The sequence below is a fragment of the Carlito syrichta genome, unplaced genomic scaffold, assembly GCF_000164805.1.
Source record: "Carlito syrichta isolate Samal-C Ts95f unplaced genomic scaffold, Tarsius_syrichta-2.0.1 Scaffold117767, whole genome shotgun sequence".
NCBI lineage: Eukaryota > Metazoa > Chordata > Mammalia > Primates > Tarsiidae > Carlito > Carlito syrichta.
In genome coordinates, this window is record NW_007061863.1 from 269,063 (window position 1) to 295,842 (window position 26,780).

A 26,780-nucleotide genomic window follows, 5' to 3' on the forward strand; every position below is an offset into this window, starting at 1 on the left:
CCTGGGACTTGAATGTTGTCTCACTCTATCCTCTCAGCAGCCCTTGGAGCTAAATTGATGGCGCCCTTCCTTCCCTCCCTCCATCCTTCCCTCTCTTTCTTTCTTTCTTTCAAGGTCTTGCAATGTTGGCCAGACTGGTCTCAAACTCCTGTCCTCAAGTGATCTTCCTGCCTCAGCTTCCCAAAGTGTTGGGATTTCAAGCATGAGCCACCGCACCCAGCAGCTACCCATTCACTGGGCGAGCAAACTCAGACAGTGAAGTGACTTGTTTGCAGCTGGAGAGTCGCTGAGTCAGCTTTGGTGGCAGGGACTTGAGTTTTAAGGCGCTTGGAATTGAGTCTTGGCCCTGCTGCTTGCCAGCTCTGTGTTGTGGCAAGTTACTTCCCCTACTCATATTTCTTGGTTTCCTCATCTGCTGCCTATCCAGACTTCTGCGAGACATTGCATGTGACAGTTGGTGGCACAGAAGCTGCCTAGGAGCAGGGGTGGCTCCAGGAGTGGGAATTTGCTTCAGCACTTCATGGAACACAAGTGGGGCACTCGCTGACTCCTGGGTGAGTTTTCTGGGTCAGTACTTGGAAGGGCTGGGAGCTTCCTGAGTAGGCGCAGTCCTCTGGACTAGAGTCACAGGCTGGAGCGGGACAGGGGCAGGCAGGGGTCCTCCCCCATCCTTCCACCGGTTGTGTCTCATGGCTGCAGACTGCACCTGAGGAAGCACTAGGCATGCGGGATGGGAGGGGAGGAGAGGAGATAGAGACACTGGCGCTGGGCTGTGCCTTGGTGGAGACATGGAATGGTGCGGGCCAGATTCAGAGCCACATAGGTCTGGGTTTGAGTGGCACAGGACACTTTTCCTCTCTGGACCTCGATGTTCTACTCTCTAAAATGGGGGTAACGATGATCTCCCCCTGAGAATTTGGAAACTGTTAAGTGTATTACACTGGTGAGGATCCCTCAGGAGGAGGCTGGGCCCTGCCCTCAGAGCTCCCAGGAACCATGGCGGGGGGCAAGGGGTGGCAGGGAGGAAGGATTGAGTGACCCAGTGAGAGTCTACGGGAGAGAGCCTTGGAAAACCTCTTACTTCTAGCATCCTCCCTAAATCTCAAGACAGTGTGGAGCGGACCCCACCTGACTGGTAGGGAAATTGAGTCCAGGAGACCTGTTGTGGCTTGATAAAGATGAAAGGAGTACAGGTATATCTGGGGGAGCTGGGTTAAAATTTTCTTGAGTTTCTACTGCTGTTCAGCTCTTCAGACATCTCCACAGAGAAAACAGGCAGCATAACCCGTGTGTTCAGCCCCGGCCTTTTGAAGACATTTGGGATTGACATCTCTTGCCCGGGTCTTAAGCTGATTCAGGGACGGTCTCTGCCTCTCAGTATCAAATGAGATGAAAAAGGAAGAGGCTGTTTGCAAACTGCAAAGTGCTGTGCCTCTGATGGTGCATCTACGTGTGTGAGCATGTCCCTGGGCACATGTGCAGAGCATGTGCAGCTCCCGAGTGTGTGCACTTATGTATGCCCAGATGGGTGGAGGTAACTCCATGTTCCTGAGACACTGTTTGACTGAGCCTTTTCTCCTCTGAAATTCTTACAATCTTTTTTTTTGCATTTCCTCACTGTTTGTTAGTTTACCAGAAAAGAGAGGAAGCTATGGTCCGGAAACCTAGTAATTGTCTCTGAGCCTGCCGACTCTTCTCTCCTGTCCTTGCCTCATCCGGTGGCTATCCCTGGAGACCTGGCTGCCGGAACTCCCAGCACAACCCAGTCTACAGGGGTAGAGGCTTGCCCAGTTCCTCCATGCAGCCCACCTGCCACCTGTGCTTCCCTCGCCAGCCATGCTGGCTGCTTTCACATCATTGTCCCACTGGCTCTTTATAACATGCCAGTGCCAGCTGGGCATGGTGGCTCACATCGGTAATCCCAGCTCTTTGGGAAGCCGAAGTAGGAGGATCGCTTGAGGCCAGGAGTTTGAGACCAATCTGGGCAACACAGCGAGACCCTGACTCTACAAAAAAATTTTTAACAACTTAGCTGGGTGTGGTGGTGAGTGCTTGTAGTCCAAGCTACTCAGGAGGCTGAGGCAGGAAGATAACTTGAGCCCAGGAATTTGAGACTGCAGTGAGCTATGTACATGCCTGGAAGACAAGGTGAGACCATGCTCTAAAAAAACAAAAAAAATTCCAAAAAACCCGTGCCCTCCAGAGGTGCTAATGTTGTTCCCATTGTATAGGTGAGAAAATGAAGGCTCAGGGAAGGGAAATGACTTTCCTAGAGTTATCCAGTCAACCAGTGGCACTGCTGGGTTTGCAACTCCTACCTAACTCTAAAAACTTGATTAACTGTTGTGGTTTATCTAGTGGGCGTATGCTGGTCAAATGAATAAATGCATGAAAGAGCAAATAGATAAAGCACTCAGTCAATATTGAGCTGAGAGAGCTAATTAAGCAATAATAACAATGGCCATTATTTATTGAGCACCCATGATGTATCAACACACAAAAGTGAATGCAGCCGGGATTACTGTCATTTCCATTTTGCAGTTGAGGTAGCTGAGGCTCAGAGAAATTAAAGCATCCTGTCCAGTGTGTGAGCTGGGATTAGAATTTGTCAGGCTCCAGATCCAGAGTTCTGAGCCTGGGTTTTCCTGGTTCCACAGCGGAGGAGAGAATCAGCAGAGCCTGACAGCAGGTGTTCCTTCCAGCAGATGACCTGGGACCAGTCAAGACTCTCAGGAAGCTGAGTTCACCTCCACCCCCTCCTGCCCTGGGGCCATTTCCCCATTTGTCTCTGAAATGGGTTTCTATTTCAGTCTAGGGTGGGGATCTGGCAGCCTAGGCTCTGATTCTTCCTCTCTGACTTTTGGCTTGTCTAATTAGGGTCAATGTCCTGGCCAGACATGTGGACGTGTCTTGTTGCCCCCCTGTTTCAGGACTGGCCCTGTCATTAACTGCTCCACAGGAAGTCAGGATCTGTGCAAGATGCAGTTTTTGGTCTGTGTAGATGGCCTGTGTGCCCAGCCCTGTGTGGATGCCAGGGACCCAGGGGCTGGTAAGCGCCTTAGGAACTCATGGACTGGGCACTGAGCCACCAGAGACTGGCGTTTATAATAGCTGAGACAGAGCCTGGCATTCTGATTCCAAGGGCAGTGATTGTTTTCATGGCCTGGGGTAGACTTGGGGCTGTTCTGTGGCACCAGAAGGCAGACCCCAACGCAGAATGAGAGATAACGTTGTCTCTGTCATGCCCAAGTGATGGGAACCAGCCATTCAAATCAGTTCACATATCCTGAGTTTCTCGTGCCTTCTATTGGGAGATGGGGACAGGCAGGAATGGACTCTGCACAGGAGAAGGACAGCCCTTCATCTGAGGGAGAAGACATTCCCTTAAGGCAGCAGCTAATCTGATGGTTGAGGCAAGAGAGAAGACTTGTAAGAGTCACCAATTCTTGACATTGTGATGTACAGTTTCATTTCTCAGGTCCTCTCATTTGTGTCTGCCACACTCCAGAAGTGGATAGGCTTCCTGTCGTGGAGGGGAACCAGAGGAACAGAGAGGCTAATGTTTGGTATAGAAATGCATTGGTTGTTAAAAGTTGCAGGAGTAAAGCAGATCATAGATCAAACACAAAACAGCCCCCACCCTAGTTCTCCTAACCAAGCTGGAAATCTCTCCTCTGACTCCTGGATTCATTGGTGGGATTCACTGAGGACTTGCTTCCTGCTGGGCCCACTCTGGGGCTTTATTAGAGACTTATAATAACAGCCACAATCAAGAATGTTTAATGCTATGTCTCACATATAATAAGGAAGGAAACTTAGACTCAGAGTGTTAAATAACTTGCTGAGGGCCACATAGCTAACAGCCGTAAAGGAAGAATTCAAACCTGGAACTGTCACTGAACCCGATGCTCTCTCACTCTGTGGGATGCTTGTTCCATGGGTATAGCAGGTCTCAGAGCAGAAATGCAAGCAATAGAATGATAGAATATGAATGACAAGGAGCAATTAGGGAAATGCAAATCAAAGCCACAAATGATCCCTTTACACTCACTAGGAGAGCTATTATGAAAAAGCCAGACAGTAGCAAGTGTTGGCAAGGATATGGAAAAATTAAAACTCTTATACACTGCTGGTGAGAATGAAAAATTATGCAGCCATTTTGAAATACAGTTAGGCAGCCCTTCAAAAGGATAAACACAGAGTTACCCTACAACCCACTAGATCCATTCATAGGTATATACCCAAGAAAATTGAAAACACACCCACACAAAGACCCGTGAACAAAAGTTCGTGGCTATATTATTGCTAATATCCAAAAAGTGGAAATAACCCAAATGTCCATTAATTAATGAGTAGACAGATAAAATGTGGTATATCCACATATAAGAATATTATTCAGCCATAAAAATGAAATTCTGATTCATGCTACAACATGGCTGAATCTTGAAGACATTATGCTAAGTGAATAAGTCAGACACAAAAAGGCACAAATTATATGATTCCATTTGTCTGAAATATCAAGAATAGGCACATTCATAAATATGAAAATGAGATTAAGAGTTTCCAAGAAGATGGAAGAGTTTCCAAGAAGGGGGAATAGGGAGTGACTTTCTGTGGTAATAAAAATGTTCAATCTGGGTGTGGTAGCTCACATCTGTAATCCCAGCACTTTGGGAGACCATGGTGGGAGGATAACTTGAGCCCAGGAATTTGAGACCAGCCTGGGCAACACAGTGAGACACTAATCTCTATAAAAAAATAAATAGAAGACAAATAAATTCTCCTAAATTAGACAGAGACGATGGTTGCACAATCTTATTAATATACTAAAAACCTCTGAACTGCACACTTTGAAAGATTGAATTTTATGGTGTGTGAGTTATATCTTTTTTTTTTTTGAGTTGGAGTCTCACTCGGTCGCCCAGACTGGAGTGCAGTGGCAGCTCCCAGCCACTGCAGCCTCGCCTGCTGGGCTCCAGCGATCCTTCCGCCTCAGCCTTCCGAGTAGCCGGAATTACAGGCATGCGCTACCACGCCCGGCTGATTTTTTGATTTATTGTAGAGATGAGGTCTCGCTGCCCAGGCGGGTCTCGAACCCGCGGGCTCAGGCAATCCACTCACCTCAGCCTCCCAAAGGCGCGGGATTACAGGCTGAGTCACCGAGCCCGGCTATCTTTTTTTTAAGTGCGCACCTGTAGTTCCAGCTACTTGGAAGGTTGAGGATGAATTAGATCTTAATTTTTAAACATTAAGTATCAGGAATACAGAAGTTACATAGAAGGTTAAGACTATCGTTGAACCTCAGGTAGGTGAGCAGGGAAACTTGACTTGACTATGAGTTCCCTGGCAGCTGGAGTGAAAAGGAAGGAAGAAGCAGACTCCAAAAGGAAGAAAGTGGCGGCTACTGGGAGAAACCAGCTCTTCAGGGGCTTAGCTCTAGGGCAAGATTTCCACAAACCTGAGCTGCCCATGGCATCACAGTGAATTCTCAAAAAGACAGGTTTTCTGTGTCTCCCACCTGAGATTCTGATGCAAGGTTCATTAAGAGCTGTGAAGGGCCCATGATCTTACCACACTTGCAAGCTAACGAGTTAACCTGCCACATTTCATAGATGCTGGCAGAAGACATAAGCATTCTGGTTAGAGATAAAGAACTTTGTTCCTCACAGCACTAGGAGGAGACAGAATATCAGCAATTGTGCTGGTTCCCCAGTTCCCACAAGACTTGCAAAGAAGGCCCATAATGCCTGCACATGCAATGGATTGCACAGTGAGGAAGAAACCTGGTGCTTAGGCAAGCCACATCTTTTTTTTCCCTTGAGTCCAGGTCTCACTCTGTCACCCAGACTGGAGTGCAGTGGTATGGTCATGGCTCACTGCAACCTCAATAACCTAGGCTCATGAGATCCTTCTGCCGTAGGCTCCTGTAGCTGGGACTACAGATGCACACCATCACATCTGGCTAATTTTTAAAAATTTTTTATTTTTTGTGGAGACGAGGTCTCACTATGTTTCCCAGCCTGGTCTCGAACTCCTGGAATCAAGCAATCCTCCAGACTCAGCCTTCCAAAGTGTTAGGAGTTACAGGCATGAGCCACTGGCCCAACCAATCTGCATCTTTTTTTTTTTTCTGAGTTCGAATCTCACTCTATTGCCTCAGCTGGAGTACCATGGCACACTCATGGCTGCTGCAGTCTCGACCTGCTAGGCTCAGGCAATCCTTCCACCTCAGCCTTCCAAGTAGCTGGAACTACAGACATGCGCCACCACATCCAGCTAATTTTTTTATTTATTGTAGAGATGAGGTCTTGCCAAGTTACCCAGGGTGGTCTCGAACCCATGGGCTCAGAAAATCCTCTCACCTCTGCCTCCCAAAGTGCCGAGATTATAGGCCTGAGCCACCACACCCGGCCTAATCTGCATCTTTTATAACAGGCAGTTAGCCTGCCTGAATTTTGCCCCAGAAGAAGTCATCATCTTTGTTATACCAGTCAACTAACCTGCTTTTTGCTCCAGAGGGAGACACTATCTTTATCTTCCAAGGCTGTTTGCTCTACAAACATCTTTGAAACTATCGTCTGGAACAAAGGCAGTCTTTCTGCTTACAAGACATACAGAAATCTGGGAGGCTGCTGGAGAATTGTCTCTCAATACAGCATATGTGCTGGTCAGAACTGGGTTATGTTTGTTTTTATTGTTATTTTGTTTGCTCTTTCATTGTGGTAAAATACACATAACAAAATTTACCATTCTAATCCTTTTAGATTGTACAATTCAGTGCCATAAGTACACGCCCACTGCTGTGCAGCCAGCACCACCATCTGTCTCCAGAACTTTTTTATCATCCACTGAGGCTCTATACCCATTAAACAACTCCCCAGTCTCCCAATCTCCCAGCCCCTGATGACCACCATTCTACTTTTTCTCTGTGAATTTGACTATTCTAGATAACTCATATAAATGGAATCGTACAGTACTGTCTTTTTGTGACTGGCATATTTCACTTGAAATAATGTTTTAAAGGTTCATCCATGTTGCAACATGCATCAGAATTTCATTCCTTTTTAAGACTGAATGATAATCTACTGTATGTGTATGTCCCATTTTGTCTGTTTGTCCACCTGTGAACATCTGGTTGTGTCTACATTTTGACTGCTGTGACTAACGCTGCTATGAACACGGGTGGATAAATACCTGCTTGAGTCCCTGCCTCCAATTATCTTGGTTGAAATTCTAGAAGTGAAATTGCTGGATCACGTGGTAATTTTATGTTTGTTTAGACACTGCCAAACTATTTTTCACAGAGGCTACACCATTTTTTATCCCCAACGGTAATGCAGAGGGTTCCAATTTCTCCACATCTTCAGCAACACCTGTTATTTCCTATTGCATTTTGTTTTGATAATTGCCATCCTAATGAGTGTGAAGTGGGCCGGACTTGGTGGCTCAGCCTGTAATTCTGTGCCTTTGGGAGGCTGAGGTGAGTGGATTGCCTAAGCCCGCGGGTTTGAGACCCGCCTGGGCAGCGAGACCTCATCTCTACAATAAATAAAAAAATCAGCTGGGTGTGGTAGCGCATGCCTGTAATTCTGGCTACTTGGAAGGCTGAGGTGGAAGGGTTGCCGGAGCCCAGCAGGTTGAGGCTGTGGTGGCCGGGAGTGGCCACTGCACTCCAGTCTGGGCGACAGAGTGAGACTCCAACTCAAAAAAAAAAAAAAAAGAAAAGAAAAAGAGTGTGAAGTGGTATCTCAAGGTTTTAATTTGCGTTTTGCTAATGATTACTGATGTTGAGCATCTTTTCATGTGCTTACTGGCCATTTGTACTTCTTCACTGGAGAAATATCTATTCAGGTCCTTTGCTGATTTTTGAATTTGGTTGTTTCCTTTTCTTTTGTTGAGTTGTAGGAGTTCTTTATATATTTGGATATTAATACCTTATCAGACATTTGTTTCACAAATATTTTCTCTCATTCTGTGGGTTGTCTTTTCATTCTGTTGATAATGTCCTTTGATGCAGTTTTAAATTTTGATGAAATTCAGTCTACCTAATTAGTTGTTGTTGCTTGTGCTTTTGATGTCATGGTGGTCAGGGCTATTTTAATTACTAGTGGTAAATGCAACTAGCTTGGGCAAGAAAAGGCATATCAGTTCATGTAGATAAAAAGCCCAGGGTAGACCTAGATCTGACATGGCTAGGTCCAGCAGTTACAATGATGCCATCAGCATTCTCTCTTTTTGTATTCTTCTCTTGACTGTCTGCTGGATTCCTACATTCTTACTCAAGTTCTTTTCAGATGCACCAGGCTTCCACAGCTAATAGTCCAGGAGGAAAAGAGAATCTTCTATGGAATTTTGGTGGAATCTTCTATGCTGATTCCACCAAAATTCCTTGGGTAAGTTCTAATTGGTTGCCTCTGAACCAATCACTGGTGGGGGGTCTAGATGGATGCTCTAATTGGGCAGCTCTTGGTCAGGTGACCACCTTGAATGAACAAATCACCACTGAATGAGGCAGAAGGCTCCCAATAGGAAGAGATGTTGGACAGGCAAACATTCCTCCCCAGAAGGAGTCCAGGAATCCGATGGACAACCAGCACTGAGAAGCTCTGCTTGGAAGGACATCCCTCACCTTAGGCTTCCTGTGGGGGGGCCTGGGAGAGGTAGAGTGAATCCTTCTGGTTAGTTGCTGAAAACTAACTAGAAAAGGAGGCAGCATTTGTGAGGCTTTGTGACTGATGGGAGGGTGAGTCCAGGGAAGTCTGGGCCCCAGGCAGGTTGGGTGAGAGAAGCAGAGAGGCTGGGTTTCTCAGCCACCTGAGATCATCCCTGTCCCAGTCCTGGTGTGCTGTAGGGGCTAAGAATGTGGACTCTGGAACCAGACTGCCTGGGTTCACAGCCCAGTAGCCATTCCTTCCACCTGTGCCACCTTGAGCTAACCTCTCTCCCTTGGTTTAGCTACCAGAAGTATAAAATGAAGATAGTAACCAGGTCTGCCTCACAGTGTCCTTATGAGAATTAAATGAGGTAATGTACATCTGGCACACAGTAAGCATTCAATAATTGCATCATCATTATGAGTTTGGGCCTCTTTTCCATGTTTCCTGGTACCCTAGCAATTCCAACTCTGTCCACCACCTTCCCACAGGCTCCATCCAGCCTCTGTCCTTTGTTTGCTCTGCCTGAAATGCCCTTTGCCTACATGTACACTCTGCCATTTCATTGTCACCTTGTCACTGAGCCATCCTTGCCTGTGAAACCAGCCTTCCCGGCCTGGGGTCCCGCAGGACTCTGGAGTGCTAGTGTCTTCCTTGGTTTATGGGTCTTCAGTACATGTCCCTTTGTCCCCACTGAACTCCTGTGGGCAGGACCTGGGTTTCCTCTGTGGTTGGGTTTACAATGGGGGTCTGCCAGCTGCAGATGTGGGGATGGAGCATTCCAGGTGCGGAAAGAGCATTAACCAGGAGGCAAAGGGGAGCACAGCTGGTCCCAGGCATGGAAAGCAAATCAGGCTTTGCAGGTTGCGTGTTGGGGCAGGGATGAGAGCTGAGTACAATGAGGTCAATGGGGCCTGGGTTTGCCTTTCTCCTCAGGCACTGGAAGGCTACAGAGGGCTTAGGAAGGAAGAGGAGTGATGAGGTCAGATGTTTGCTGAACAAAAGTCCACCTGACATCAAAAACGGGATGAACTGGCCAGGAGATGGAAGACTGAGGAGCATGAGGTGGCTGGGGTCTGGGTTGGAGCAGGGGCATGGGGAGAGAGGAATTTGACAGATGTAAGAATGGAGCACAAACAAGGAATAATGATTTTTTTTTGATTTGGAGTCTCACTCTGTCGCCCAGACTGCAGCCTCGACCTGCTGGGCTCCGGCCATCCTTCCACCTCAGCCTTCCAAGTAGCCGGAATTACAGGCATGTGCTACCACGCCCAGATGATATTTTGATTTATTGTAGAGATGAGGTCTCGCTGCCCAGGTGGGTCTCGAACCCGCGGGTTCAGGCAATCCACTCACCTCAGCCTCCCAAAGGCACGGGATTACAGGCTGAGCCACTGAGCCCAGCTAGGAATAATGATTTTAAGTGGGGTCTCTGCTTTCCCGCCAGGGAAATGGTAATAGCAAGCCCTGCCCCACTGGCCTCTCCAGATGGGACTGGAGGATAGTAGACATCTTACTCTGACCTTTTTTTTTTTTTTTGAGTTGGGTCTCACTCTGATGTCCAGGCTGCCATGCAATGGCACAATCCACAGCTCACTGCAGCCTCCACCTCTTGGGCTTGCATGATTCTTCTGTCCCAGTCCCTGAGCAGCTGGGACTACAGACATGCACCAGTATACACAGCTAATTTATTTTATTTTATTTTTTTATAGAGATGGTGTCTCGCTATGTTGCCCAGAATGGTCTTGAACTCACAGACTCAAGCCTCAGCCTCCCAAAGTGCTGGGATCACAGGCATGAGCCACTGCACCCAGCCCCAACCCTGACCATTTTAAACAGCTGGGACCATATCCCCAGTGTCATGCCATACACCTCCTCAGCCCATCCCCACTCCCTGCTAGAGTCCAGGTCAAGCACAAGACCAGACGCTCAAGGAACTTGGTCACGTCTACAAGCTCCAAGGACCAGAGCCGGGCTTCTCCACACAATCCCTCCCAGGGAAAGCTGGTGGGGCTAAGGACAGGGGCACAGCCCCACTGAGCTGTGCTGGGGACATCTGGTTCCCTCAGTTAGGGTGGGGCCTGGACTTCTTCGCTTAAGAAGGGACCAGCCCATATCCACAGTACCCTGAGCAGATGACACATGATTCCTTCCTGTTTTGTCCTCCTCGGCTGTGCCTGGCACAAACACAGGCTGGGATGGAAGGGAAGGGACTCCTTGGAATGGTGCTGGGCAGAAGAGCCAGGCAGGACCCAGAGACTCATGCCATAGAGCTCCACTCATGCCAAAGGAGCTGGATCATGAATCCAGCTGCCCAGGGGCACGCCTGGAACTAGGAGCCAGGAGTTCTGCCTCCACACCCGGAACCCATCCCCATGACTATGCTCTCCCAGGGGCCAAATGCCTCCCCTCTCTTGGCCTCAGCTCCCTCCACTGTAAAATGGGTATAAGAAGAAGAGAAGATGACTCTGGAAGCTCTAAGGGCTCCCCTCTCTAGTCTGAGAGTGGAGGACCTGCATGGGTCTGGCATTTGGAGCAAGTCATCCTTCTGGACCCTTCCAGGTCCCCTGCTACCAAAGTCATGCCCGTGCTTCTTCAGGTGAGGAGAGTCAGACTGGAGCAACAGACTTGGGGATGGCACACAGGGATACGTGATGCTTCCACAGAAGCTGTACCATTTTCTTGCTTGCTCTGGGACTCAACTTTCCGTCTATGACCCGAGGGCTGGCTTAGACCATCTGTCTTTCCAGCACTCTGACTGTCAGGACTTGTGGAGAGATGTGTAGAGGAGGGTGGAAGACTGCTGTGCCTAGCATTCAAGGCCCTTGATTTGGCCCTACCACGGCCTGGCCCTGTCCCACAGTCACATCTCCACTTTAGGCCCTATTTTCTCCAACCTAGATTCTGACCACAACCAATCCATCCTCCATCCAGCAGCTCAAGGGAACTTCTAAACTTCAAATTTGATCCTGCCTCTGCCCCACTTTGAAAAGCATCAAGGGCTGTCCTCAGCCGGCACCTACAATGCAGAGGCCAAATGTATAGCCTGGTATTTTGAGGTCTTTTGAACTTGGCTCTGATGACCTCTCAGCCTCATCTCCTGCAAGGTCCCTCAGTACCTGCAAGCACAAACACTTGTGAACACCCTGGGCCCCCACATATCCAGCAGGTCTATCCACTTAGAATACCTGCCTTTCCTTGTCTACACTCCACCAATGAATCACTTCCTCTAGGGAGCCTTCCTTAATATCCCATGCAGGGGCAGGACTCCTGTGTCTTCCCAGGAATCTGTGGGTCTCCGTCTTCATCTATCTTTCCCACCAGCTGGGGCTCCTCAAAGAACAGAGCCAAGAGTCCAGTGAGGTCCCAGCACACTGTCAGACTTCCTGCAAATGCATGTCATGGGAATGAATGAATGAGGGAGGGGGAGAGAGAGGAAGTGAGTGAGTGGGCAAATGTTGTAAGGGAGGTCATTTTTCATGAGTTACCTGGTCTGTGATGAAATTGTCTGATAAAAGAAGCCCCCCTGAGTAAATGCCTACTGAGCACCAGGTATTGGGCTAGATGATCGAGAGTCATTGTTTCGTTAGAGCCCCCAACAACGCTGCAATTGTTTATAATATTTTAAAATCAAGGGTTCTGAGGCTCAGAGAGGTAAAGTTCAGGAATTATGGATCCAGCTGCCTAGGGGCAGGGGGCTGGGACTAGGAGCCACAGCCAACACCCATCCCCATGCTCAGATGGCTGTGCTATCCCAGGGGCCAAATGCCTCTCCTCTCTTGGCCTCAGCTTCCTCTACTACAAAATGGATGTGAAGGAGAGAGGACTCTGGAAGCTCTAAAGGCTCTCCTCTCCACTCCAAGAATCAGGATGGAAACCAGTTCTTAGGTGCCAAGCTTTGCAGAGGGAACAGTGATGGTCAGCAGAGGCATATGAATGCCGGGAATGGACACTGGGATCTAACTGCACAGGCTGGGGCTTGAAGAACTCTGAGTTTCCCAGAGAACTCTGAAGAGAGACCTATTCCAGAAGTAAATCCTCATATTTTGTATCCTCAAGTGGTGCCAGGAGGTAGCCTGGGGAGCCCTGTACCCCCACCCTCACCTGATCCATCATCAATGACCCTTCCTACTCTGTGATGCAGACCATTGGTATTTTGTTTAACCAATGTCATGAATTGTGCAAAGGTATCACCTGATCAGTTGCCTCTCCACCCCGTAGAACCCCATATTCCCTTCTAAACAGATATCCTGGAGGTGCTACTGCCCACCCTGAGCCCCACTCACCCTCCAGGCAGAGTCCAGGCCCTTTCCTGTAAGTCAAAGAGGTAACTCCCTTCCCCAGCCCTGCACCAGCATCATATGCTGCTGGGGACGTCATGCCCGCCGTGGCCTCATCAAGCCCACGGTCATCGCACAATGGCCTGTTTTCTCCCAAGGCCCGTGTTGTCAAGATTGCTTTGGAGATTTCCTTGTGATAGGGCTCAGACAGTTGCTGCCCTTGGTCCCGTCTTGCCAGCTTCACCTAGGAGACAGGGTACGCATGCTCTCTTCCTGGAATTGAGCCCAAGTCTCCCTGCTCTGGCGTGAGCTGACTGCAGGGGTGTGAGAAATGGACGCAGGGAGGAAGTGGAGGTTTGCGGGCAACTCTTCCAGAAGCTTAACTGTACGGGAAGGAAGAGGCACAGCTGGGGAGGCACGTGGGATCGAGGAAGAGGTTTTGCTAGAATGAGGTAGACCGAGGAGTGAAGAGTGTCTGGGCTGAGGGGAAGAAACCGGCGGATGCAGTCCAGGATGGAAGCCGAGGAGAGGGCAGGAGGAGGGTCTGGGGGAGCCTTTAGGACTGCAGAGGGGTGAAGAGAGCAGGAGCAGGCCCCGGAGCTGACCAGGTGGCCCCTCTGAAAGGGCTCCCTGCTCCCAAGAAGGAGTGGAGGGCCATTTGGGCTGAGGGTGTGGGGCTGACAAGAAAGACAGGGCCAAGGCCTAGAAGCCAGGGGAGGGAGGCCACCCAGGACAGATGAGCGCTTGGGGACCCAGCCAAGAGAGGCAGCAACAGAGTCTGGGGGATATCAGCTGAGTCACGTCCTCCAGTCACGCTCAGCTCCACGGCGCAGGGCAGAGCACTCGGGACGTGCTGTGAATGAGGAGTGTGAATGGATTGGCTGTGTCCACAGGAATTCTGGTCCTGGGGCGGGGGTCCAGGCTGTCAAGGGAAGGGAGAGAGGCAGGAAGATGTGGGCCAGGGGACTCGGTGTGTAGAGGTGTTTGTGAACAGGTGGTGAGAGGACCAGGAAGACCTTAGACACAGCAGAGAGAAGCAGCAACCCAACCCCACCCGGCCAGTCCTGTTTGCCCCTCTCAGCTGGGACAGCTGACAGGCCAGAATCTCACACACAGCTAGGAAAAGGCAGCTCTGGGGTGGCTTAAAGTCCTGTGGTCCCATATTTAATCTTTATCCCCCCATAGTTGCCAATAAACACAGTCTATAAGTACAAACTGCAGCTTGCTACATGAACAACCTCAAGCCAAGTCTTCTAGACTGTACCCTACAGGCCCAGTCCTCTCTATGCAGACATTATTGAGCCACCCCTGGAAATTCATTCATTCATTCAACAAATATTTCTTGAGCACTGACTAGATGCCAGGCACTGCCCTAGGTACTGAGAGGCAGCAGTGAAGAAAACGTGAAAACCTCTGCCCTGGTGGAGGAGAGAGACAATAAGCAAACAAGTAAATAGAATAGTACGTTAAAAGATGATAGTTGCCAAAGAGAAAAATATAGCAGAGAAGGGACGTAGGATGGCGTGTGTACTTGTTTGGGATAGGAAGTTGCACTTTTAGCTTTGAGTGATGGGGGAAGGCCCCATGGAGCAGATGGCATTTGAGTGACCACTTGAGGAAGTGAGGTCTGTCCTGTGTCCTTCATACACGCTCCACATGCAACAACTCCACAGTGGAGCCATCTGTCACTCGCCAATCTCCCACACTGTACTCTGAGCCAGTTGCCCTGGCTTTGACCCTCTCCCACCAGGCCCCATGGAGTGGGTGGCATTTGAGTGACCACTTGAGGAAGTGAGGTCTGTTTGCTTGCATACTTCCCATGACAGGGAGCTCACTCCTCTCCTAGGCCACTGCATTTCATCTTAAGAACCCTCAGACACCCACAAAGCCCTCTTCCTCCCACACTGGGCTGACCACAGTGGGGCCTCCGTCCCACATGGCTGATGTTTAAGGGTGAGGATTTGGGGTTTGGTGGAAAGCAGTCCAGCTGATTGGAAGATCACTGACTGGTTGGTGGCCCTGGCAAGTTACTATGCATTTAGGGACATCAGTGCCTTCCTCCCAAAATGGTAAGAAGAAACTATGCCCCCAACCCTAGGCCCCAGGTGGAGAAGAAGACAGAAGAGAGGGTAGCCAAAGGTTTTGTCTTCTGGAAACCAGGCCTCAGGCCTAATTAATGAGATCCACCACTAGGTCTTCCTGGGCCTGGACATGAGCATTGGAATTGCCCAGTGGGAAGGAAGACCAAAAGATGAATGGTCTTGGGACAATCTCATGGCCCCGAAGGCAGACTAGACTGAAGGAGGGAAGTGGTGACTAGGGCAGATCTCGGGGCTTGGCATGATAAAGCATATCTTCCAGTGGACGTTCTTAAGATGAAATGCAGTGGCCCAAGAGAGGAGTGAACCCCCTGCCATGGGAAGTATGCAAGCAAACAAGCCCTGTCAGGAAGGCATCAAGGAGCCTCCTCTGAGGGACCGGTGGGGAGAGCTCTGGGTCATATCATCTTAAGGCCTCTCTAGCCCCGAGGGTCCAGTACTCAGACCGCTGTCACTGTCCCCTGGGTCCTGTTGCATGTTTTGTCTCTGCAACTGTGGGCTCAGGCCCCAGGAGGTACTAGGGATGGTCAGAGCAGGAGCCAAGGCAGTTGCCTTTCATGTGAGATGAGGGGTTCTCTGAGGCTCCTTCCCCACCCAAATCTCATCCGTGAGAGTTGTGGATGAAACTGACTGCCTTTGGGCCTCAGAGTCTGTCTGTGAAATTGGCAGGATCATAACCCACAATAAGCACTCATGCAGTGTTGGTAGTCTGTTTTTCCTGAGGTCAGGGATGGAGGACCACGCAGGCTCACAGGTGCTACTCCTGCAGCCATCACGTTCATTCTCCTTGACAAATCTGCTCTGTCATCAGTCAAGACACAGATCTTTTGTTAAAATGTCACCGAGCCCAGCAGCACCAAAGACAGAAGCCCGCGGCTCATCTTTGTGGGCTGGACTCAGTCATCCAATGTTTTCCAGCGCCTCTTGGGAACTGAGGCCTGTACTGGTCTCTGAGGCCCCAAAGGCAAAGCAGATCTTGTTCTCTGTTCCTAACAAAGCTGGAGAAGAGAAGAGTGGGAGGCTGTGACATAGACCCTTTGGCTGCTCTTCTTGTCTTCCCTGACTCCTGACTTCCATTTCTTCATCCTTTCTTAAACCACTCTGTTCCTGAGAGGCAGGGTGTCAGGGAGGAATCACTGTGTGCTTTGGACAAGTTCTTAGCCTCTCTGGCCTCGTTTTCCCCTAGGGAAATGGCATCTTCCTTTCTGGGCACAGGGTACAGATCTACCAGCAAGACTCTCAATTTTTTTTTTTTTTTTTGAGTCAGGGTCTCTGTCTTCCAGGCAGGAATGCAGGACACAGATCCACGACCTCCCGGACTCAGGTGATCCTTCTACCTAAGCCTCCTGAGTAACTGGGACTACAAGTGCACACCACTGCACCCAGGTAACTTTCAGATTTTTTGTAGAGGCTAGGTCTCACTATGTTGCCCAGGCTGCTCTTGAACTCCTGAACTCAAGTGATCCTCCCACCTTAGCCTACCAAAGTGCTGGAATTACAAGGTGTGAGCCACCACGCCCGACTAAGACTCCCAATTTTGATTGAAATTCCAGGTCAAATTGACTGAGGCAAAAGAGGCACTTATCAGCTCATACCACCAAGGGTAAAGCTTCAGTACAGCTGGAACCAGGCACTCAGTGGAAATGGTATGATCCCATTCCTCAATCTGCCAGCCCTTGGCTTTGTTTTTGGACAGTCTCCTCCCGGGTGGTGGGCCCAGCACAGTGCCTGGCATATCATTCAACTTGCTCCAGCATCTGCCATCTCGTTTTCTACCAGCTTCATAAACCTAGTGGAAAACTTGTCTCCTTCCCGATGTTCCAGCAAAAACCCCAGAATTGGTGCCAAGGCATCCAATGAATGTCGCCTGTTCACCGCTGAGCCAGTGACAGGGCCTGAGGAACCCACTCTTGTCTCAAGGGCAGGCCTGGGTCATAGGCCCACCACTCCTAGATCCTCAAAACTCTGGAAGGGATAAGGTGGGAGGAGGACAGGGGGTCCTCCAAAGGAAAAACAGAGGGCAGGATCATTATTGTGAGAGGGGGTATGGGAGCTGGGGGCGGGACCTACAGGGAAGCAGAACAATGACTGCTTCCAAGGGCAGCCAGATGGGATCTCAGCCAGCTCCTTCCTAGTTGACTGGAGCCCAGTTATCCGGGAGGATGGGTGGATCCTGAAGGCGCTGACTGAGCTCTCCGCCAGCTACCGTCCTTGTAGCTAAACAGCAGGTTCCTTCTTGAAGGGAGGAAGCAAGTGGCCTCCTCCACAGGGAGACACACAAACGGGACAGACTGGGGGTCCAGGCAAAGAACAGGAAGCCTCTCCCACTTGCTCCAGGGGAGAAGGTTTACTGGGAGGCCCTGAGGACTTCCAGAGTGTGGGTGGGAGGTGCAGCGGCCCCACCTCTCCCCACAGTCCTCAGCCCCTGGGCTGCCCTTGACCTCTCAGCCCTGCGCTCAGAGGGGCCGCCGTGGCCTCCGACCCTCTTCATTCACATTCCCAAAAGAGGCGCTCCTGCTGACTTTGCCATGCTGCGGTTTCCTCGTCTGTAAAGCGGAAACAGACATTGTGAAGAGCGAAAGAGATATGACACATACCGCGTGTTGAACGATGCTCGGTGCATCCCCAGCACTCAGGGAATACATCTATCTGGGCCGAGCTGGGCTTCTGGGAGCACACTCACGGGCAGCTGGGCCTCACACGTAGTAGGGGCTCGGGAGACTCAAGTTCCCTCTTTGCTCAGCTTGAAAGGGCTAGAGAGAAACCAAAGGAAGCTGCTTCATTGTCCAAATTCCCCAAAGCTTCAGGTTCCCCTTCCTTGTGCTCAAAATGGCTGTTTCAGCTCCAGCTCTAGTTCCTGTTGGGCAGGAGGTGAGAAGGGGAAGTGGGAAAGGAGAAGAGAAATCAGATCCCGGGCTGGGTGGGGTGGCTTAAGCCTGTAATCCCAGCACTTTGGGAGGCCGGGGTGAGAGGATTGCTTAAGCTCTGTGGTTCGAGACCAGCCTGGGCAACTTGGTGAGAGCTCATCTCTACAATAAAATAAAAAAGTAAGCCGGGCATGGTGGCATGCACCTGTAGTTCCAGTTACTTGGAAGGCTGAGGCGGAAGGATCACCTGAGCCCAGCAGGTCAAGGCTGTGGTGGCCATGAGCGTGCCACTGCACTCCAGCCTGGGCCACAGAGTGAGACACCAACTAAACAAAAAGAAATCAGGTCCCTTGCCCTCTCCGTGCCCTCCTGCCAGGTCTGTCTGCTTCTGTAGTCAGCCTGACGCCACAGGTAGACCAGAACTCCTTCAGCTAGGTGGACTCTGCCCCCTGACCTCTGTCCTCTGGGTGCCAGGGCACTGGTATCAGGTACCTGGCCTCAGGCTGGCCCGAGGTGGGCTCCCTGGGCATTCCACCCCCAGCTGGATGCTGCCCAGTGTCAGGGAGACTTGATGACTGGAACACAGAGGGCATAATGACCCTGTAAGACAATAGGTGCCATAACTAGCCCCGCTGACCCAGAGTCAGAGAGGGTAGGTGCCTCGCTCCAGGTCACACAGTCAGCTGGTGGTGAATCCCTGCCTGTGTGACTCCTCAGGGGAAGTAAGTCAGGTCTTGACCCCTGTGTCATCCTGTGTCCACGCTAAGCTCACGGGCCAGGGGGCTAGCAAGGGGGTTTCCAGGACTAATTTCCCAGCAGGCAGGCAGGCCAAGGTTGGGAAGCCTTTTCTCATCCAGCCTGGTCTGAGCTGGTTCCTGCCTCGGCTGGATGGCAGGCAGTGACTCAGGCTTCCAGCTTCTGCCTCTGGCGACAGGCTCCCTCATTCCCTCTAGATATGGAAGCCTTGAAATGGTGGGTGGGGTTCGGTAGCTCAGCCTGTAATCTCAGCACTTTGGGAGACTGAGGCGAGTGGATTGCCTGAGCCCGTGGGTTTGAGACCAGCCTGGGCCCAGGTACCTGGGCAACTTGGCGAGACCTCATCTCTACAATAAAAATTTTTAAAAGTTAGCTGGGCATGGTGGTGCACACCTGTGGATCCAGCTACTTGGAAGGCTGAGGTGGAAGGATCGCCTGAGCCCAGCAGGTCAAGGCTGCGGTGGCCGAGAGTGTGCCACTGCACTCCAGTCTGGGCAACAGAGTGCAACTCTGACTCAAAAAACAAAAAAAGAAAGAAAGAAAGGGTGAGGAAGCTGTGGGATCACCCTAAGATTATCCTGAGACCACGGGATCTATGCAGCCCCAAAATCTCCAGCCCTTGTTGGCTCTTCTTGATGTCTAAACCGAATTGCCTCTGTTGTGGAATTGACCTCATGGTTGCTGCCTGGACCGAAGAAAGGAAACTGGCAGAGGTGTACCTGGAGTGGAGATGGACCATGGATACTTGGCTCAGTACTGACCCTGTCATCCTGCCAACGTCCCCAGTGGCTCCTGTGAGCCACATGGCTAGCGTGAGATCTGAGAAGAAGGGCTTGAGCTTATCTGGGAAGGATAAGTAGAAGAAAGGCTGGGGAGCAGGTCAGGGGAAACTGAGGCTGGGAACTCAGTTCTGAGATTGCCCAGTGCCAGCTCCAAGTAGAGGGGCTCTGCCCTGGCCCTGGCTGTGTGGAGTGAAGCTGGTTGTCTTGAGCTGTCCGATGGTGCCATCTCATGGTCATAAGTCCTTAGTGAAGGGAAGACAAAACTCCCCTGGGAATCCCCTGGGTTGAGCATCTAAACTTAGATTTAGGAAAACAATGAAAAGGGAGCCTTAGAGTTTGAAAGACCGTGTTGAAATATCAACGGGCTGGGATGCCTTGGGAAACTCACTGGCCCTTCCTGAGTCTTAGTTTATTCATCTGTAAAATGAAGAGAATAATCTCTCCTGTCCCACCTGCCCAGAACTGTAGATAAAACAGCTGGCACAGGCCGCTTGCAATGGCTCACACCTGTAATCCAGCACTTTGTGAGGCTGAGGCACAGGGTAGGCTCATTCCTACCTCCGTGGGTCAGAACCTCACCCTGAGGTCTGAAATCCCAAGTCCCACTTTACTGTGGTCCCAAGGTCCTCAGAGCCTCTGACCTAGCCTCTGTTCAGAATAAGGCAAATAACTAAAGGGCTGGGTGGGTGATAGGTACTAGGTGGTTGTCACGGTACCAGAGCAGGTACCTGGATGCCCCTGAACTCCCGAGGGTGGGGAAGGGGCAACTGGCCTCAGTCTCTTTCTCTATCTGTCAAGTGGGACCCCATGAGCCTTCCCTTCCCCTCTGAGGTTGGTCCAAGTGCCCTTATCTGAACAGAGAGGTAGAATTTGGGGTCTTCAGATGAGTACATTTGGGTACTCTGGATGAAGGGTGGTGGGGGACAGTCTTGTGTTTTCAGTACATTCAGGTGGCAGGAGTTGAGACCACTCGTATGTCTGTCCCAAGCTCTGCCCTATTCTGGGGCTGCCACCTTCGGGAAACCCTCAGAGCTGCTCTCGTTCCTGAGAGAGACGGTGACCCACCCTGATGGAGGTGGCCACTGTAGGTCATCCTGGGGACCCAGAAGAAGGCTAGTTGCTGGACTGAAAGCCAGACCACCTTGCCCTCCTGGGTCTTGCACAGCTCAAATCAGATCAGGAGGTCCACGCCCTCAGCCTGCACAAGTGACCTCCTAGCACAGGCTGGAATAAGCAGCAGGTGCTTAATCTGTGTGCAACTGACCAAGTGTTCACTGAGCAGTTCAAATCTGAATCTTCTCAGTTGGATCCAAACTTTTAGTTCCCATTCAGTTCCCCAGTCCCCTTACCTATAAAAAATGGGTTTGGAGTGAGATCAATGCCTTTAAGGGCATCGTGGGCTCTGCTGCTCTTGGGTTCTAGGCGTCCCCTCAGTTCCTTGTGGAGCAGAAGATGCAGTGTCCTTTGTGGCATCTTAACCTCCCCACATGCTGGTGGTCAGTATAACAACATTCTACCAGGGAGGCTCAGCAGGAGAAAGGCAGTCAGGCAGTGAGTGGGACAAGGGTAGAATGAGAACCTGGGACTCCAGCTACTCAGGAGGCTGAGGTGGAAGGAGCGCCTGAGCCCAGGAAGTCGAGGCTGCGGTGAGCTGTGGTCATGCCACTGTACTCTAGCCTGGGTACAGAGTAAAAAGAACTTGGTCAAAAAAGAACTTGGGTCTGGAACTCCCAGCATTCTTTCCCTCCACTACCCTTCCCCTTCCGCTGCTGCCTCAGCTGCTCCAAACCAAAGCCCACCTCCTCCAGGTCACCCTCCTTGAATGCTGTCCCTGGGGCTGGCCTTCGGGGACAGTGAGGAACTGCATCTCCTCCTCTGATCACCCCAACAGCTCTGAGGCCTGGTTTTGTGGTGAGGATGGGCTGTGAAGGACCCCACACAGACAGGAACAATCTCACTCAGACGAGTTCTCAGGGGTATTGCCTCTGTCTCCATCACTGCTCAGGAGCTCTGGGCCTGCCTTGTGGAAGAGATGGTAGCTGCTGACCAGGGAGGTGTGGGAGGATCTGGTGACATATAGCAGGTGCTCAATAAATGTTTGTGGAGCAAAGGAAAAGAGGAAAGGAGCGAGAAGGTGGCTGAATGCCTGCATACAAAAGCGGACCGCCACATAGAGGGATGGGTGGACGGTCATGTTGGTGAATGAGCAATTGAATGATTGAAGAAGGGCAGGCTGGCTGAAGGAGGAGAGGGCTGGGGCGATGAGATGAGTGGACACCCAGTGGTGCCAGTGCTACAGCTACACGAGGAGGCAAGAGCTCCTCAGTCACCCACCAGTCCATTTGACAGATGAGAAGACTGAGAGAAGGCTGAGGAGAAAGAAAACCTCTAGGTCTGTGGGGCTGGCCTTTGATGGGCTGCCTCTGATCCCTCCCTCTACCCCCTCATCCTCGCTTCCCCTGCTGGGGTGGAGGAGCGTTCTGGGAAGGACACCTCCCCTCGGCCCCCCTTGCTTCTCTAAACCTAGTTTCCTCCCGGTGCTAGGCGTGGTGTTGGGGGTGGCAGGGAGGGTGGCCCCGGGGACTCTTTCATTCAGAGACAGTCTCGCCAGGAAACAGAGGAAGCTGCCGGCCCCGTCAGAGGTGCTGCAGCCTGGCAGAGGGCAGGCGGATGGGGAGCTTGGGTCAGGTTTGCCTTTGCCCCAGCACACTTGGGACTACCAACGAACTTTGAGGACAAGAGGCTGCATGTGAGTGGCAGGGCGCCTTGGGACCATGGGCCAGTGTGGGGTGGGTGGGGGGCGGCTACACACAAGGAACTGTGACTTGGGCAGGCAGGCGGGGTCCAGTGCTGACCTGAGGAGGCCCAAGGGACTGGGGGGGGCCCCCAAGGAAGAGCCTCCATCCTGCTGGGGGATCAGAAGAGAAAGCAGATGGGATCTGGAGCCAGAGAGACACGGAGGGTTTGACAGACGGAGATGGGCTGAATGGCACTTTGTGTGATGGGAATAGCAGAGATGGGGAGGCCGGAGAGGGACAATGGATCTCCTGGGTCTGTGGCAGTCTCTGCATCCTGGAAACAGTGTGACAAGCAAGGAAGAGGCAAGGATGAGAGGCAGGGTGGAGAGGACCTGGGATACTTCAGGTGGGGCCAGAGGGCTCTGCAGGAGCCTTGAATGTCAGGAAAGGAGCTTGAACTTTTCCCCAAAGATCAGAGGGATGTAGCCAGAGTCCCCTGTTAGAAACCTCCCCACTGCGGGCAGAGTAACTGGAACCAGGAAGAGGCCAGGGTCTGAGCTGGTCCAGGATGTAGGACACAAGAGCAGGTGACAGGTGTAAGAACCAATATCAGCTGCTTCCTGCAGGTAGGAGCCAAGCGAGCCCCCCACCTCAGTCAGCCGTGCCAGGAGCTGGGAGAACAGCTCAGGAGTCCCAGGTCCTCAGAAGGCAGAGATGAGAGTGCTGGGCAATAACCTGGCCTGCCTTTCCTGTTGCGGCCCGGCAGCTTTGCCCAGAGGGTGGGGCAGCTCCCTTGGTCCCTTTCTGCAGCCGCTGTCTCCTTCCAAGAGGAAGAGGCGAGGGTCCCAGGAGGACCAGTCTCACCAGATGTGTGGGGGGCAGAAACGACTGCAGTCTACAATCACCCGAGACAGAGGGCTATCCCTGGGGGTGGGGTCTGAGGGACAGAGCAATCCTCTACCCAGTTTCTCCTCCTTATCACAACCCTCTGCCCTCGCAAACTGGTCTCCTCTCAGATTCTTCTTGTCCTAACCTCCTCCCCTCCCGGGGTGTCCTTATCCCCTTTCCCATCTATGGAAATCCTTCTCAACCACCGGAGTCTTCCTCCATTCTTTGTTCTTTTCTGAAAGTCCCCTCGTCCTGTGGCTCACGCTGGTCTCTTCCCTCAGACTAGCATAGCTGTATTTTCATCTCCATCTCTCTGCTGTGCCCTCCTGTATCCAGCAGGCAGGGGGCACTCGATAAATGCGTGTGAAGACAAGGGAACAAATGCATGAATGAGAGAACAGTAAATGAAGGAATGATCTTGCCTGTACTGATCTTGGCTTCCTGGCTCCACTGTGGGAGACGGCCGCAGGTCTTCCTCTGGCCTCCCCCACCTGCCTCCCTTCTCCTAGCTGACACCTGCACTCCCAGCCTATGAACTGAAGCCCCACGAAGAACCTTTGATAACTAGAGATGATATGGGTGTGGGATGAGACTAAAGAGTCACACATTACTGTGTCACCCGGAATTGGGGTAAAACGGTTTCATCAAAATCCAGTTTTAAGTTGGAAGGAATTGTTTAGCTCTCATATAACTTTTTAAAATCCTGTAACCTTACCGAGCAGTATATTAAGAACAGCTGACACATGATGGCTCTGTGCCAGGCACTGAGCCCCACAATGACCTTGCAAGGCCAGCGCTGTGTTATCCCATTTTAGAGATGGGGAAACCGAGGCATGGAGATTAGGTGATGTGCCCAATTCCACACAGTTCACCCATGGCAGAGCTGGGATTTGAACCTGGGCATCTGGACCAGAGCTCACAGGCTTGGTTTCAAATCCTTTACCACCCACTGAGTGCATCTGCAGAACTTCACATTTTTTCTGGGCCTCAGTTTTTCCTCTGTAAAGTGGGAAGAGAGGAGAATGAGACCCGTGATCTCAAAGGCTCTGCCTTACAGGTCGATTGGATTCAAGTTGTAAATACTCTCTAGTCACCAGCAATGTGGAGATGTCCATTTAGAGACAGATTGGAGTCAGACTTACCTCACCGGGGCCCCCCTGAAGGCATCTGTATTGGCTCCTCCAAAACCCAGCCTGAAAGGATGAGAGGAAGGACAAAGTAAGGGATACAATGGCATGGCATTTATTGAGCACTTACTGAATATCAGCCCATGTCTCATTTTACTAATGAGGACACTGAGCCAGAAAAGACAAGTGACAAGACCTGGGTCACACTGCATGGACGCAGGAGAGCCACATCTGAACTCAGGCCTGCCAAGCTCGTTGCCTCTACAGTCCATATCCATGGGCTACGCTAAGTTGTCTCTTCTGAATCAGGCAGTTGGGTTGAGCCTCTCACTGCGCCTGGATTTCCATCGCTGAAAAGTCAGTAGTTGACTTGGCTGCTCATTTATGGGCCTTCAAGCTGTTTTCACTATGGCCACCAGAGGGTGCTGTGGCAGCGGCTCTACTAGACTCCTTGAAGGCTCAAGTCAAGTGCAAAGAGGCCTCTGGGAAGTCCTGAATCACCTCCTTCCCGTATTTTACAGATAACAAGACTGCGGCTAAAAGAAGGACCATGGCCTTGGAAAGTGGCGTTCTGGTCGAGGGGGTGGACACCGTCCCCAGTGAGCTCCTGGTGTGTGCACCTCATATCGGTGAACTGGGAGTCAGGAGGCCCTCTCGGTCCAGGACCCCGAGCTGGGTTCTAAAACACAGAGACTCCAGACCTGGCACTTCTCCTCAGGAAGGTCCCAGTCTGAGAGACATGTAGACCCACCACAACCACGATCTCCACCCTTCAGGAGCCCAGGGGAGGCCCTGGGTCGCATGATTTAGTGCTTCTGGCCTCATGACATCTCTGAGAGGCACGTGCACCATTCCCCCACTTCTCAGATGGGGAAACTGAGACTCAGAGAAGGTAAACCACTACCCCAAGGTCACATCACTAATATGTAGCAGAGTTGAGATTCAAACCCAAGTCCCATCAACCTCCACTAACCGCGGAGTCATATGACCAGGGTTTTGAAGAGTGAATGAACACAAGTACACTGGGATGGCTGAAGGGAAATGAACACTACAGAAAGCAGATTGGATTTCTCACAGCTTGCACTTTAATGTATTCCAGGTTTCCTTGAGGTGGGGGCTGTGTGGGTCCCCCGTGGGGTGGTGTGAATATAAGCAACGACAAAGTTGGTGCCCTCATTGTTCGGATGGGGAGATCAGGGTCCAGGGAGGGACAGGGCCCATTGGGCAGGGAGTGAGCTTGTCACTGACAGGTTGTGTGTTGCTTCCCCAGCCTCTCTGAACATAGGACATCTGGTTGGGCAGCTATGGAGTGGGACAATGGCACAGGCCAGGCTCTGAGCTTGCCACCCACCACCTGTGTCTACCGTGAGAACTTCAAGCGACTGCTGTTGGTGCCTGTGTATTCGGTGGTGCTGGTGGCTGGTCTGCTGCTGAACGTCTGCGTCATTGCCCAGATCTACACGTCCCGCCGGGCCCTGACCCGCTCGGCCGTGTACACCCTAAACCTGGCCCTGGCTGACCTGCTGTATGCCTGCTCCCTGCCCCTGCTCATCTACAACTATGCCCAGGGTGACCACTGGCCCTTCGGCGACCTTGCCTGCCGCCTGGTGCGCTTTCTCTTCTACGCCAACCTGCACGGCAGCATCCTCTTCCTCACCTGCATCAGCTTCCAGCGCTACCTGGGCATCTGCCACCCGCTGGCCCCCTGGCACAAGCGTGGGGGCCGCCGGGCTGCCTGGCTAGTGTGTGCAGCCGTGTGGCTGGCTGTGACAGCCCAGTGCCTGCCCACGGCTATCTTCGCCGCCACGGGCATGCAGCGTAACCGCACGGTCTGCTATGACTTGAGCCCACCCGCCCTGGCCACCCGCTACTTGCCCTACGGCATGGCCCTCACGGTCATCGGTTTCCTGCTGCCTTTTGTCGCACTGCTGGCCTGCTACGGTTGCCTGGCTCGCCGCCTGTGCCGCCAGGACGGCCCAGCGGGGCCTGTGGCCCAGGAGCGGCGTGGCAAGGCGGCCCGCGTGGCTGTGGTGGTGGCCGCCGTCTTTGCCATCAGCTTCCTGCCTTTCCACGTCACCAAGACAGCCTACCTGGCAGTGCGCTCCACGCCGGGCGTCTCCTGCCCTGTGCTGGAGGCCTTTGCGGCCGCCTACAAGGGCACACGGCCCTTTGCCAGCGCCAACAGCGTGCTGGATCCCATCCTCTTCTACTTCACCCAGAAGAAGTTCCGCCAGCGGCCACACGCACTCATACAGAAGCTCACCGCCAAGTGGCAGAGGAGGGGCCGCTGAGTTCGCCAGGGCGGGACACTCAGGGCCCAGGTGGCTATCGCGTCTGCTGTCATGACCAGGGCATAGGCAGTCCCCCCAATCGCAAACCATATGGAGAATCAGAGCTCAGCAAAGCTGAGCATGGAGTGCGGTCCCAGAAGTCCACCAACAATTATTTATTGAGCCATTTCTCTGGACCAAACCCTGAGGGCACAGAGACGGACAGGTCTGGGCCTTCTCTTGAGAACCAGTCAGCCATGGAGAGTTGGGGAAACTGAGTTAAGCTGCTCACAAAAATATAGGGTGACATGTACTGTCA

The 26,780-nt window shown here is 51.7% G+C and overlaps 1 protein-coding gene across 2 annotated transcripts; it reads left to right on the plus strand.

Annotated features, from left to right (window-relative positions):
• The first annotated feature begins 341 nt into the window (after positions 1-341).
• P2RY6 (pyrimidinergic receptor P2Y6) lies at positions 342-26,780 on the plus strand. 2 transcript variants are annotated; one of them, XM_008074559.1, is made up of 2 exons: positions 342-554; positions 25,462-26,780. In XM_008074559.1, the coding sequence occupies exon 2, from the start codon at positions 25,496-25,498 to the stop codon at positions 26,480-26,482; it is 987 nt and encodes a 328-aa protein (XP_008072750.1). In that variant the 5' UTR covers positions 342-554; positions 25,462-25,495; the 3' UTR covers positions 26,483-26,780. The 2 variants fall into 2 exon arrangements, with proteins under 2 accessions (XP_008072750.1, XP_008072755.1); XM_008074564.1 differs by lacking the exon at positions 342-554 and adding an exon at positions 22,056-22,187 and having other exon boundaries at positions 25,462-26,777.